Source organism: Pangasianodon hypophthalmus, chromosome 6 (assembly GCF_027358585.1).
Source record: "Pangasianodon hypophthalmus isolate fPanHyp1 chromosome 6, fPanHyp1.pri, whole genome shotgun sequence".
Taxonomy (NCBI): Eukaryota; Metazoa; Chordata; class Actinopteri; order Siluriformes; family Pangasiidae; genus Pangasianodon; species Pangasianodon hypophthalmus.
In genome coordinates, this window is record NC_069715.1 from 14,466,162 (window position 1) to 14,478,343 (window position 12,182).

At 41.2% G+C, this 12,182-nt stretch overlaps 1 protein-coding gene across 1 annotated transcript; it reads right to left on the bottom strand.

The window, feature by feature from the left end:
- Nucleotides 1–211: 211 nt before the first annotated feature.
- wnt2 (wingless-type MMTV integration site family member 2) lies at nt 212–9,156 on the bottom strand. The gene is made up of 5 exons (XM_026927008.3): nt 8,812–9,156; nt 8,250–8,470; nt 4,530–4,807; nt 3,460–3,724; nt 212–1,443 (listed from the first exon to the last, which is right to left on the bottom strand). The coding sequence occupies exons 1-5, from the start codon at nt 8,892–8,894 to the stop codon at nt 1,238–1,240; spliced, it is 1,053 nt and encodes a 350-aa protein (XP_026782809.1). The 5' UTR covers nt 8,895–9,156; the 3' UTR covers nt 212–1,237.
- Between the last annotated feature and the right edge of the window lie 3,026 nt (nt 9,157–12,182).

The window sequence follows — 12,182 nt, forward strand, 5'->3', positions numbered from 1 at the left end:
ACTTAGTACTTTCTGCCTGAATGTTTAGAAATTAGCAAAGAATTCTTTATGAGAAATTAGCAAAACTTGCCATATCTGTTAGAGCAATAGTCTAAAATATGTGCTGTATTCTGGTGGTATGGTGCAATCTCACCCACCACCATCAGAGCACAATCATAAATATATATATAAATAGAGTAGAGATAGATCAAGATATTATTTGGTTGGTGAATCCTTCTCAGCACAGTATGAGTGTACTGTATGAGGCACAACAGCACATAGTGTCACTGCTGGATAGACAGACAGTTCACCAACCAAAAATATCCAGCTAACAGCTGTGCTGTGATCAGAGACTGACACTGGTGAAGCGTGGACGATTAACACATCTTGAATTTGGAAAAAGATGAGCTAAACCCTCTAACTTACCTTGGCCCAACAAGTCAAATAAAATGGTCAGTAGGTCAGTGCTCTTGTTTAAAAAGCTCAACAACACTCCTGCACCTGATTCACTCATATTTTGGCATGAAACTGATTTGATGCTAATTAGTGGTCATTACTTGTTTGCTACAGGATGTTAGCATCACTGGATCCAGTGCAAACCTAAAGAAGCGACATTTGGACACCAAAAACTGTCTTGGCATAAGTTAAGTGGAAGATTTGTGTAAACATCAGAATTACCCCTTATTTTACTGGGATTCTGGATAAATATCCGATCTGATCAGAATAAGAATAAAACACTCATCAGAAATGCATATACATGTAAGCTTTATTTTAAATAATGCATAGCTTGTATTTACATTTCAACATTTATAATGCTGAAGATAATCACTCTTGATACAGCACATAATAAATACATTTAATACGTTAAAAGGAACAACAAAAAGATGTTTAAAAAAAGGTGTAGGATTTCTAAGACTTTAAACCTAGTGTACATACAGATAAGTATGTTGTCTTTTAGAGTCAGGTGTTGTCGGCTATTACTTTAACCAATATCTTGAAGCCTTCAGCTCCTTTATTTCGTCCTAGTTTCTAATGATTGGTTCTAATATCAGACCCCAAAGCCTTAACTGATATGGCTAAGATTTATAAAGTATAATAGTATGTGTGCTGAATTAGGGTGCAGTTCCTCACCTGCACTGGGATAGCCCTTATGAACAATAACGCTAGTCACAAAACCTGATCCTGGATCAGTCCCGTGCTACAAAGAGATGCTTTGTGAATACCAGCATATGTCTCTCATGACTGTGGTTGACAGTGGTCATGATTGGGCTTTGCATGTGTGGACGTCCACCTCTTCGTGACAGTCTCTGCAGTGGACAGCGCAGCACCAGTGGAACTTGCACTCGCACTTAGTGGTGCGGCTCACTCGGGAAGTATCATAGCCCCGCCCACAGCACATGACCTCACAGCTGTCGGCCCCGTGTGAAGTCCGGTTGCACACACGCCCGCCCGTGCCCACTGACCCTTCAAGAGAAGAGACAGAGACACTCAACACAAGTGTGAACAATGTACAGTGTCATATTTGAACCCATTTTGATTCAAAGACTTTTTTTATGTTACTGATCTTAATTAAACACGCAGTTCAAGCCTACCACTCAAGGCATTTACATTCAACACACTTCATTATAACGTATCTCAGTAGTTAATATCAGAAGGAGTTTATGTACAGCTTGCTGGTACAGTTACTTGAGATGTGCAATGCTGGGCTGAACAATCTGGTTTTGCTGCCTGTCAGACGTCTGGCGCTCCTGAAGAAGCAGCAGAGCAGACTGTGCTGGGTAAGAAGATGACCGCTTGGTCCTTCATAAGATGAGGGACTGATGATAGGACCTATCAGCTGCAGCTGCAAGTCTTCATCGCGTGCTCATTTCAACAGCCCTAATCTAGACAACCCCGCCCGGCGTGGAGACTGGTGCGGCACTGATCGACCGCTGATATCGAAATTGTTAAAGACCTTGTATCAACCCTAGCTTTCATGTGGCATCCTGGGAAAATTCTCAGGGCTTTGTGCATGAGGGCCCTCAGACTGATGGCTCAACATAGCACTGGGAAAACAATCATGGACTATGAACACACTGATGTTAACCTTTACAAACACAACAGGAGATTAATGTCAGCTGTCTTACGTAACCCCAATTTAGCCTTTGAATTTCCAACTTGGATCATGAATAGATAGGTTTTGAAGGTTCATTTAATTGGTAGACCTGACACTGATTTGTCACTGCTGGTGTCTTGCACGCGATTGTGAGATGTGTCTGGGCATGACCCAGGAGCCACCATCCCCCATTCAACCGTCCAAATGGCTGGTATGCCAGGACGATTTTGGTTACATCATCACCTGAGGTGCATCTGCTTACTGAATTAAGATGTGAGGCGTGCCACAAGATGACTTTAGCATGTGCGGTTGCTGGAATTGATTTCACACTTTCAAAGATGAAGAGCCCTAGCTGCTGCATCTTGGGATTGCCCTCGAACAAACCTCTTCTCTGAGTCTTTCTCATGCTGAACTGCACTTAGATCAACATGAATACACTGTGCCATTTCACTTCAGCCATGATGTCTCAAAACAATCCTGCCACCATTTGTGCCAGGACACAAACTTCAAGGTGCATATGACTAATGGTACTGGAATAGCATAGAATTTCTGCATATCGGTATATCATTTGATCATGCATTTTATTTATACATGGTCCTCTATTCTTTCGGGAAAACATAATTCACAGTTCAGAAGTTTAAAAAACATGGGCCGAAAGATTTTTCAGAGAGATCATCATGCACCCTGTGGGAAGTTATGAGACATGACCTACGACTCTAAATATTTCTGCCCATTCAGGGGCAGACAGAAGAGAGGTGTGCTGGTGAGGCCAGTAATTTATAGTGGTTGAGAGCAGGGATCATGTTTCAGCTCCTGTGCTGTCCACAGATCTGTGGTAATGTGTCTTAAACGCAGTGTTACTTGATAGCCCAGGATCATCTGCAGCCTGACAGGCACCTCTACCCCTCCCGCACTCCACACAGGCACACCTGGTGCTATTCAGTACACTTCAACACACTCACACATACAAGCACGCGCACACATGAAAAGGTAGAGAGAGATAGTCTCTTGCCTTGCAGGGACACTAGCCAACTGCATTCAGATTTCTACTGAGACTACTATGACTATTGTGGATGTAATAGGCAGCTAAATGGCTTCCATTCTCTGGTTACATTCTCACTGGCTTCAGGGGCAAGACTAATGCTTTACAGATTGCTAGTAGAGCAGCACAGCTGGTGGAGGAATACGCCAGGACTAACAAGGGCGTGTGATACAGGCTGGCAAACTCGGGTTTTTCCTCAGCGGCTGTCATACTTGTGCCTTCTCTTGCAGATAAAAGAATGCATGAAATTTATACACACACAAAAAAAACTGCAGTAGGTATGCACTGGCTTGAGATATGTACAGTATGTATAGTACAGTATGCAATGCTCAGCAAAGCTCACCAGATTCATGATCCCATATGCAGTAGTCAGGTGAGTCCTCAAAGTAGACCAGATCATTCTTTGTGGGCTTCCTGAACTTCCTGTGGGCCATGGTGAAGCCTGTCCCATAGCGGTTCATCACCACCTGGGTAGCGCTGTTGTACTTCTTGCGCAGGTAATCACCCGTCTGTCTGAAGTCGCCCATGGCCAGCCAGCATGTCCGAATGTTGCAGGACCCACTCACACCATGGCATTTACATTCCAGAGTCATGAAACGTTTCACTGCCTGGATAATGAAGGAAAGAAAAAAAACTTGGATTTAGGTGGTCCATATTGTGAGTAAGTCAGTTATCATGGCAGATTTTGCACTTGTGTTTTCTTTGTCAATGGATTGCCTTAGATTAGTGTTTACTCTAAGTCATACTCAAGCTATGTTAAATGGTGCTATACCTAGCTCTTATAAAAACTGCTAGGAAGCAAAGTTAATATTGAGCTGAGACATTTGAAAGTCGCTGCTAAGGGTCTAAGAACAATAATGTAGGGAAGTGGAAGTGGTACTTTATCATCTGTTACAAGCCAGCTGAGAATCTGCATTGGCACATGCTGCTTGCCTGTTTAAAAATATGCCTTTGCAAGCTTCGTGCATATAGGAAGAGGCATGTGCAGTCTTTACAGTGACAATTCACTTCAAATCGTTTTTATTTGTATAGCACTTTTAACAATAGATATTGTCATGAAGCAGCTTTAGATCCCTAATGAGCAGGCCAGAGAAAACAATGGCAAAAATCTCCCTCAGGCAACATGAGGAAGAATCCTCAAGATTTCCTTTCTACAATTGTGTACTATAAACTGTTGAAAGAATGTTCAGCATGAACATATTGTTAATAAGAGCCCCTGAAGAATTTTTTTATGACTACATCATCAGTTCTTGGGTGAGATTATCTAGTGAAGCAAGGGTGAGACTTGAGCATGAACTGTTTTTTTGAGTGGAGAGATGAGAAACTTACTGTTTTATGATTTTCCAGGAAAAATAAAACACTGATGATACCACCAGTAGTATTGCTCGTATGAATAAAGCCATAAACAATTACCCTCCTTCCTGCACGATTGTTGTGCAGGTTCATGAGTGCTCGTGCATCCCTCTCCTTCTTCTCCTTGGCATCAACAAATGCCTGGGTGAACTTGATGGCGTGGTCCACATGGTCACTACAGCCGCCCCAATCAAAGGGTCCATTGGGATCATGTGATGAGCCCTTTTTTCCCGGGTCGCAGGAGCAAGAGTCCAGCTCGCCCTGACTACAGGCTCTGGTCAGCGTGTGGACCATGCCTGCTGAGGAGATGGCGTACACAAAGGCAGCCTCACGACTGCCTGAGCATACGCACAGATGAAACGTGAAATACAGAAGTGCAGGTAAGCATGCACATGAACTCAGCACATACAATGTAGAAAACTAGTATATTCAATTAACTGACAAATATTGGTGCTTGACAAGCACAGACACAACACTTGCCAAACAGTAGAGAAGCTTACGAAAGAACACTTGCTATTGGTTTGTCTTCAAACATGTCATGTATTTTTTTTTTTTTAGGATCAAAGACTCTCTAAATCCAAACGATCAGGATGTGGATCATGAGTGAGAGTGATCTTTGTGTGTATGTGAGAGGAACGATGGAATAAGTAACATTAATGTTTTGTGAGTGCATGAGAGAGAGAGAGTAAGAACAAAAGCAACCAATTCAGCAGAACAGCAGTGGAACAGGAGCAGGGGTTATGAGCTTTAGCTTTTCATTTGGGAGCTTTGTCAGTATAAGGGAAGATCTGTGCCAAAATCCCTGCAATTGTCCTAAATTAGTGCACTGACATTGACATTAAGTAGATTCTCACAATGCCACTGAGAAACCCTCTCTATAATGCCCTATGATGGGTCTGTGGCCTTTCTGGGAGGTCTGAATACCAAAGGGAAAGATTAAAGACAGAGATTTAACTTAACTTCAATGTGTAGACCAGCTGAAAGGGCCTGGGAGACTGGCCCTGAGTGTCTATATGGATGTTCCCATTAATATGATTTTACAACAGGAGACAAGAGAGAGAACTACTTAAACCTCATGTCATGCACCGGGTATTTTTTCATGCACACTTATAAAGAGCCGCACAGAAATTCACAAAACTCATGGATTATGGAATCAATCTACACACATTTATTTATATATACGTGCTTGACTGAGCACACTACCTTCATAAAGCGATGATTTATATCAACTATCTGTTTTCACAGGCAGAAGACTGATTAACTGAGGAGTGCTCCATGGAGCAAACAAAAGAAATTTAATCTGCTATATCAGGTGTTAGCATTTCTGTAATAGACCCATGACATGATTATGGATGAGGAATTTCACTGTGGGTGCAGAGTCAGTGCAGTCCCAATGCTATTATTTAGCTCAACAGTTTAATTAGGTGTCTTAGGAAATTCCAGAAACAGTGTAGGATATTGAAGATATGCATCTTGAATGGACACTCGTACCACCAGCATAAACAGGCATAAACATTTTTAGTGAGTTTGGTAGTCACGAAATATTCTCAGTTGGTGTTATAGCAAAATTGATGGCAATAAAATGAGAATTTAGGTTTAAAAAAAAAAAAAGCACTGCTGTGTACACTTGTGTCTGTCAACCGGGCTATTGTTAACCCTTTACTGGAACATTATTTTGCTGCTATATGACATTCTCACTCAAAATGGCTATCACGTTAGGCTACATTACAGCGTGCAATTGTAGCAAAAAAAAACCAGTTCTTTTAATATTATAAAAACACTGTATGGCTAAGTCAGTCTATTTTTTATTTTTTAAAGGTGACATTCAGTCAGACAGACTATTTCCGAAATAGCCGAATGGGTTAACTGTCCACGTCTTTACTGAGCTCGCTTATGTCATGTGAAACAAATATGGCTATATTCAATTTTATTTTATTTGCAATTCATTTCAATTCTATTATTAAAAAGTCTGCACACCTTAATTATTATTGTTTAATGTGATTCCTCCATGTATTTTTTTTTTTTACTAGAATTATTTCAAAATCACTGTGAGCAGATCACGTAATAGCTTACATACATCAACTCCAAAGAAAAGAGTATAGGGGAGAAGACATCATATTATAGAAACACATTCAATAGGTTATCCTACATAGGTTATCCACAAAAAAAAAAAAAATCAATAATCATAAAAAATGTATTAAAAAATTTATTAGTTCACTTAAATTTCATAACCTTATCAGGTAGAAGAGATCTCTTAGAAGTTGTTTTGTTGTAATTGATGTTAGTCATGAATAAGCAGCTTTAAAGGGAGTCATGAAGCAGCTTTAAATGTACAATAAATAATCTAAGATTAAGTTTGGAGGAGGTTATTTCGGCTTTATGCAAGTGAAATCCCCCCAGTAGAGATATTAAGTCTTATGGAATCACCAAGAGAGAAAAAAACCTGAGAAAAACTCATCAAGATAAAATAATTTTTTGGAAAGTTTGAAAAATCAGTGATGTTTCTTTCCAGACGTCTGCTGAATAAACACAAGAAAAGCGCACAGTTGTTTCTGGTTTCCGTTCACATGGATATTGAACTTTTGAAGCTAATTTATGTGTAAAGCGTGAGATATATCCTGAGGTGGGTTTCCTTCACCCTAATATTAGTCACAAAATGTGTATGAATTGTCTGAGAGTTGATATATAGGTAGGTGAGGAAAATTTCCTTGCTATTTGAGAATGTTATTGGAAAACAGCTCTGATCTGATTCCTCTGTAAATGCCAGACTAACTCCGTGTGAAGTCCACCTCAGAGCCTGTTGATGGAGTGGTTATGGATTTACGAGCCTCAGGTCAAAGCTGTAAAGTTCATTTTAAATTAGGCTACTAGTTTTGTTTAATGAGCTAAGACATTAGTGGCATTGAGTTGGTAAAACAATACCTAATAATGTTGATAATATTCCTGGTAAGCAAGGCTAATAAAGACTTTACACATGAGATAATGAAGGATTTATGTGTTTAAACTGATGTAGTCTAATCCAGAGCAGGACTGGAGCTCAGAACAGCTCTACATAATAGCTTTAAACAGTGGGATTGCAAATGTCTGAGCTACACAGCGGAGTTTTCTTATGGTTTGCGTGCGTGTGTGTGTGTGTGTGCGCGTGTACATGCGTGTGTATGTGTGCGCCCGTGCGTGCGCGTATGTATGTGTGTATATGTGTGCGCCCGTGCGTGCGTGTGTGTGTATGTGTGCATGTGTGTGCGTGTACGTATGTATGTGTGTATGCGTGTGCGTGCGTGTGTAAGTATATGTGTGTGTGTCTGTGTGTACCTATGTATGTGTGTGTGCGTGCGTGTGTATGTGTGTGTATGCATGTGTGCATGTGTGTGAGTGTGTGTACGTATGTATGTGTGCGTGTGTGTGTCTGTGTGTGTATCTGTGTGTATATGTATGTGTGTGTGTGCGTGTCTGTGTGTACCTACGTATGCGTGTGCGTGCGTGTGTGTATGTGTGCATGTTTGTGAGTGTGTGTACGTATGTATGTGTGTGTGCGTATATCTGTGTGTATATGTATGTGTGTGTGTGTGTGCGTGCGTGTGTGTATCTGTGTGTATGTGTGTGTGTGTGTGTGTGTGTCTGTGTCTACCTACGTATGCGTGTGCGTGAGTGTGTGTACGTATGTATGTGTGTGTGCGTGTATCTGTGTGTATATGTATGTGTGTGTGTGCGTGCGTGTGTGTATCTGTGTGTATATGTGTGTATGTGTGTGTGTGTGTGTGTGTGTGTGTGTTTACTCACTGCGGTGCAGGAGTTTGCCGAACACACTATGGTCTCTGGCCACAGTGTTGCAGTTCCAGCGGTGATGGCGGAACTGGTGCTGGCACTCGCTGATCCACTCGTTCACTCCGCCGCTGATCGCCTGCATGACCCCGGGATGCTGCCTGCACATCTGCCGCTGTTTACTCACCAGCCCCGGGATGTTGTCGCACATCACCTGCGAGCCCAGCGTGCCCATGTACCTGCGAGCAAAATGCACATTATACACCCATATCTTCCTAAAAAGCCAGTGTTGAAATAAGTGCTCCATACTGGCAAATGATAACAACACAAGAGCACAATCCCAAGACTCTGTAAGTGATAGAAACACTTTACTATTACAGTAAGGACTTTACAGGAATGAAAGGGCATTACTCTAAAACACAATCACGCTCCACATCTGCAGATGAAAGAGACAGTAAAGATGAAGGTAGTACACTAGACCCCAGACACAGGGAAAGGTGGATTAGGGGACAGTTTTGCATGCAGAGAGTAAAATTTACAGTAAGAGTAAAGAATTTGCTGCTCTTCCTGAGATACCCACCACCAGGATGAGTCGACCCTTGATGTGAACCAGCAGGTTGCCACAGACAGATATAAACATATTCCACTTGGCAGAAAGTTCATATTACTAACTCCGGATTGGTGTGCTCATTCGTTCACACGCTCGCCTTCAGCAGAACAGAAAAGGAGAAGAGGTGATGACTGAGAAGTGCGCTGGAGCTGGTCCACTAATCCTTCATCCGCAGACCATCCTGAAATCAGACATGTCCCGGGTAGAGACGCTGAAGTGGCGAGATCAGGTCGCTGATGGTGCGCTATCAGGTCTGAGACTGCTGAGGAGTAGAGAAGGGGAGGGAGCAGCGCGCTGGAGGGTGTGAAGGGCAGCAGTGAGATGGCTGAGTGGAAGCGGGTTATCTGTTCAGGCTGGTTTTACACACACACATACACGCCCGCGTGCGTGCACACACACACACACACACACACACACACACACACACACAGACACAAACCTCATTTCCAACCCTAGATGTGCAGAATGCAGTCTAACGGGATTATGGCTGTCCGGATGATTTTAAAAAGCAGGGTTTAAGCTACTGGAGAACTGAAGAGTTCTCTACTGAAGAGTTCTCTACTATACTAACTGAAGAGTTCTCTGCTGATGAGCTCTCTACTATACTAACTGAAGAGTTCTCTACTATACTAACTGAAGAGTTCTCTACTATACTAACTGAAGAGTTCTCTACTATACTAACTGAAGAGTTCTCTGCTGATGAGCTCTCTACTATACTAACTGAAGAGTTCTCTACTATACTAACTGAAGAGTTCTCTACTATACTAACTGAAGAGTTCTCTGCTGATGAGCTCTCTGCTGATGAGCTCTCTACTATACTAACTGATGAGCTCTCTGCTGATGAGCTCTCTACTGAAGAGTTCTCTACTGAAGAGCTCTCTACTATACTAACTGAAGAGTTCTCTACTGAAGAGCTCTCTACTATACTAACTGATGAGTTCTCTGCTGAAGAGTTCTCTACTGAAGAGTTCTCTACTATACTAACTGAAGAGTTCTCTACTATACTAACTGAAGAGTTCTCTGCTGATGAGCTCTCTACTATACTAACTGAAGAGTTCTCTACTATACTAACTGAAGAGTTCTCTACTATACTAACTGAAGAGTTCTCTACTATACTAACTGAAGAGTTCTCTGCTGATGAGCTCTCTACTATACTAACTGAAGAGTTCTCTACTATACTAACTGAAGAGTTCTCTACTATACTAACTGAAGAGTTCTCTGCTGATGAGCTCTCTGCTGATGAGCTCTCTACTATACTAACTGATGAGCTCTCTGCTGATGAGCTCTCTACTGAAGAGTTCTCTACTGAAGAGCTCTCTACTATACTAACTGAAGAGTTCTCTACTGAAGAGCTCTCTACTATACTAACTGATGAGTTCTCTGCTGAAGAGTTCTCTACTGAAGAGTTCTCTACTATACTAACTGAAGAGTTCTCTACTATACTAACTGAAGAGTTCTCTACTATACTAACTGAAGAGTTCTCTGCTGATGAGCTCTCTGCTGATGAGCTCTCTACTATACTAACTGATGAGCTCTCTGCTGATGAGCTCTCTACTGAAGAGCTCTCTACTATACTAACTGAAGAGTTCTCTACTGAAGAGTTCTCTACTGAAGAGCGCTCTACTATACTAACTGAAGAGTTCTCTACTGAAGAGTTCTCTACTGAAGAGCGCTCTACTATACTAACTGAAGAGTTCTCTACTGAAGAGTTCTCTACTGAAGAGCGCTCTACTATACTAACTGAAGAGTTCTCTACTGAAGAGTTCTCTACTGAAGAGCGCTCTACTATACTAACTGAAGAGTTCTCTACTGAAGAGTTCTCTACTGAAGAGCGCTCTACTATACTAACTGAAGAGTTCTCTACTGAAGAGTTCTCTACTAACTGAAGAGTTCTCTACTAACTGAAGAGTTCTCTACTAACTGAAGAGTTCTCTGCTGATGAGCTCTCTACTGAAGAGTTCTCTACTGAAGAGTTCTCTACTAATGAGCTCTCTACTGAAGAGCTCTCTACTATACTAACTGAAGAGTTCTCTACTGAAGAGTTCTCTACTGAAGAGCTCTCTACTATACTAACTGAAGAGTTCTCTGCTGAAGAGTTCTCTACTAACTGATGAGTTCTCTACTAATGAGCTCTCTACTGAAGAGTTCTCTACTGAAGAGTTCTCTACTAATGAGCTCTCTACTGAAGAGTTCTCTGCTGAAGAGTTCTCTACTGAAGAGTTCTCTGCTGAAGAGTTCTCTACTGTACTAACTGATGGTCCACTAACCAACTAACCAGTCCACTAACCAGTAGAGAACTCCACTGATAAATCCTCTGCTGATGAGTTCTCTACTACCAATTTCAGATAAAAAAGATCTTTGAAGTTCAATTTACTGAAGAGCTCAATCATTATTGTGAGCCCACATGTGTTCTCACTACTCCACAGTTTTAAAACAGAAATTTTGTCTTTCTTGGTGATATGCTCCAGGGTTATTACAGCAGGAAGAAAACATTGCACCAATAATTTAAACAAATCGTTCCTCTTTTGGCTGCTCCTGTTAGGGGTCGCCACTGCAGCTCATTGGGCCATGTATTTGATTTTAGAACAGTTTATATATATATATATATATATATATATATATATATATATATATATATATATATATAATTATAATTCCCTTCAGGGACCCAAAAAATTAAACAAATATAAAACCTAAATTGCAATCACACTGACACTCTGCCAAGATCCTTCACTAGCAATAAATTAGTTATAACATTCACAAAAATCATATGCTGCATGCCTACTACAGTAATGCCTACTCCATGGAAAAGCATAGAGAGCTTTCATGCTGCTGTACACCCTGCTATTAATGAGTCCTCATTAGCCAGAAAGACTGTTTTATTGATGTTTATAGCCTGCAAAATGAAAAGTCTATTTCATCTACTTGGTTACCTGCATTTTCAACAGAAATTGAATCATAATATACTATTAACAAGTTTCAACTTTTAGCAAAACCTCAAAAACTGAAAAGAGAATAATTCTCAGAGAGAGGCTTTAAAGTGTGTTGCTTGTGAGAACTTTAGCAGTAATCCTGCTCCAAGCACAGCCGTGAGCTGGTGTGGGAACTGAGCAAAGGAGGATAGAAGGTGTAATGAGTGGGATCCGTCTATAGGGCAGCATCACAAGGTTAAAATGGTCAGTCACAATCACTGGTCTGTTTTCATCAGTTGGTTTTCAGAAAGGTACCAAAAAAAAAGTTTTCACACTTAGCTAAACCTACTGACTCTCTGTGCACACGGCACTGGACTTGAAAAAGAGCTTAAATATGTAAACAGCCAAGTGTCCTATGCAATGCATTTT

Coding starts and splice junctions, on each gene's coding strand:
- wnt2 (XM_026927008.3), bottom strand. CDS start 8,894: ATGAACTTTCTGCCAAGTGGAATATGTTTATATCTGTCTGTGGCAACC. Junction 8,471..8,811: donor AGGGTCGACTCATCCTGGTG/GTGGGTATCTCA, acceptor TTTTGCTCGCAG/GTACATGGGCACGCTGGGCT. Junction 1,444..3,459: donor CATATGGGATCATGAATCTG/GTGAGCTTTGCT, acceptor CTTCTCTTGAAG/GGTCAGTGGGCACGGGCGGG.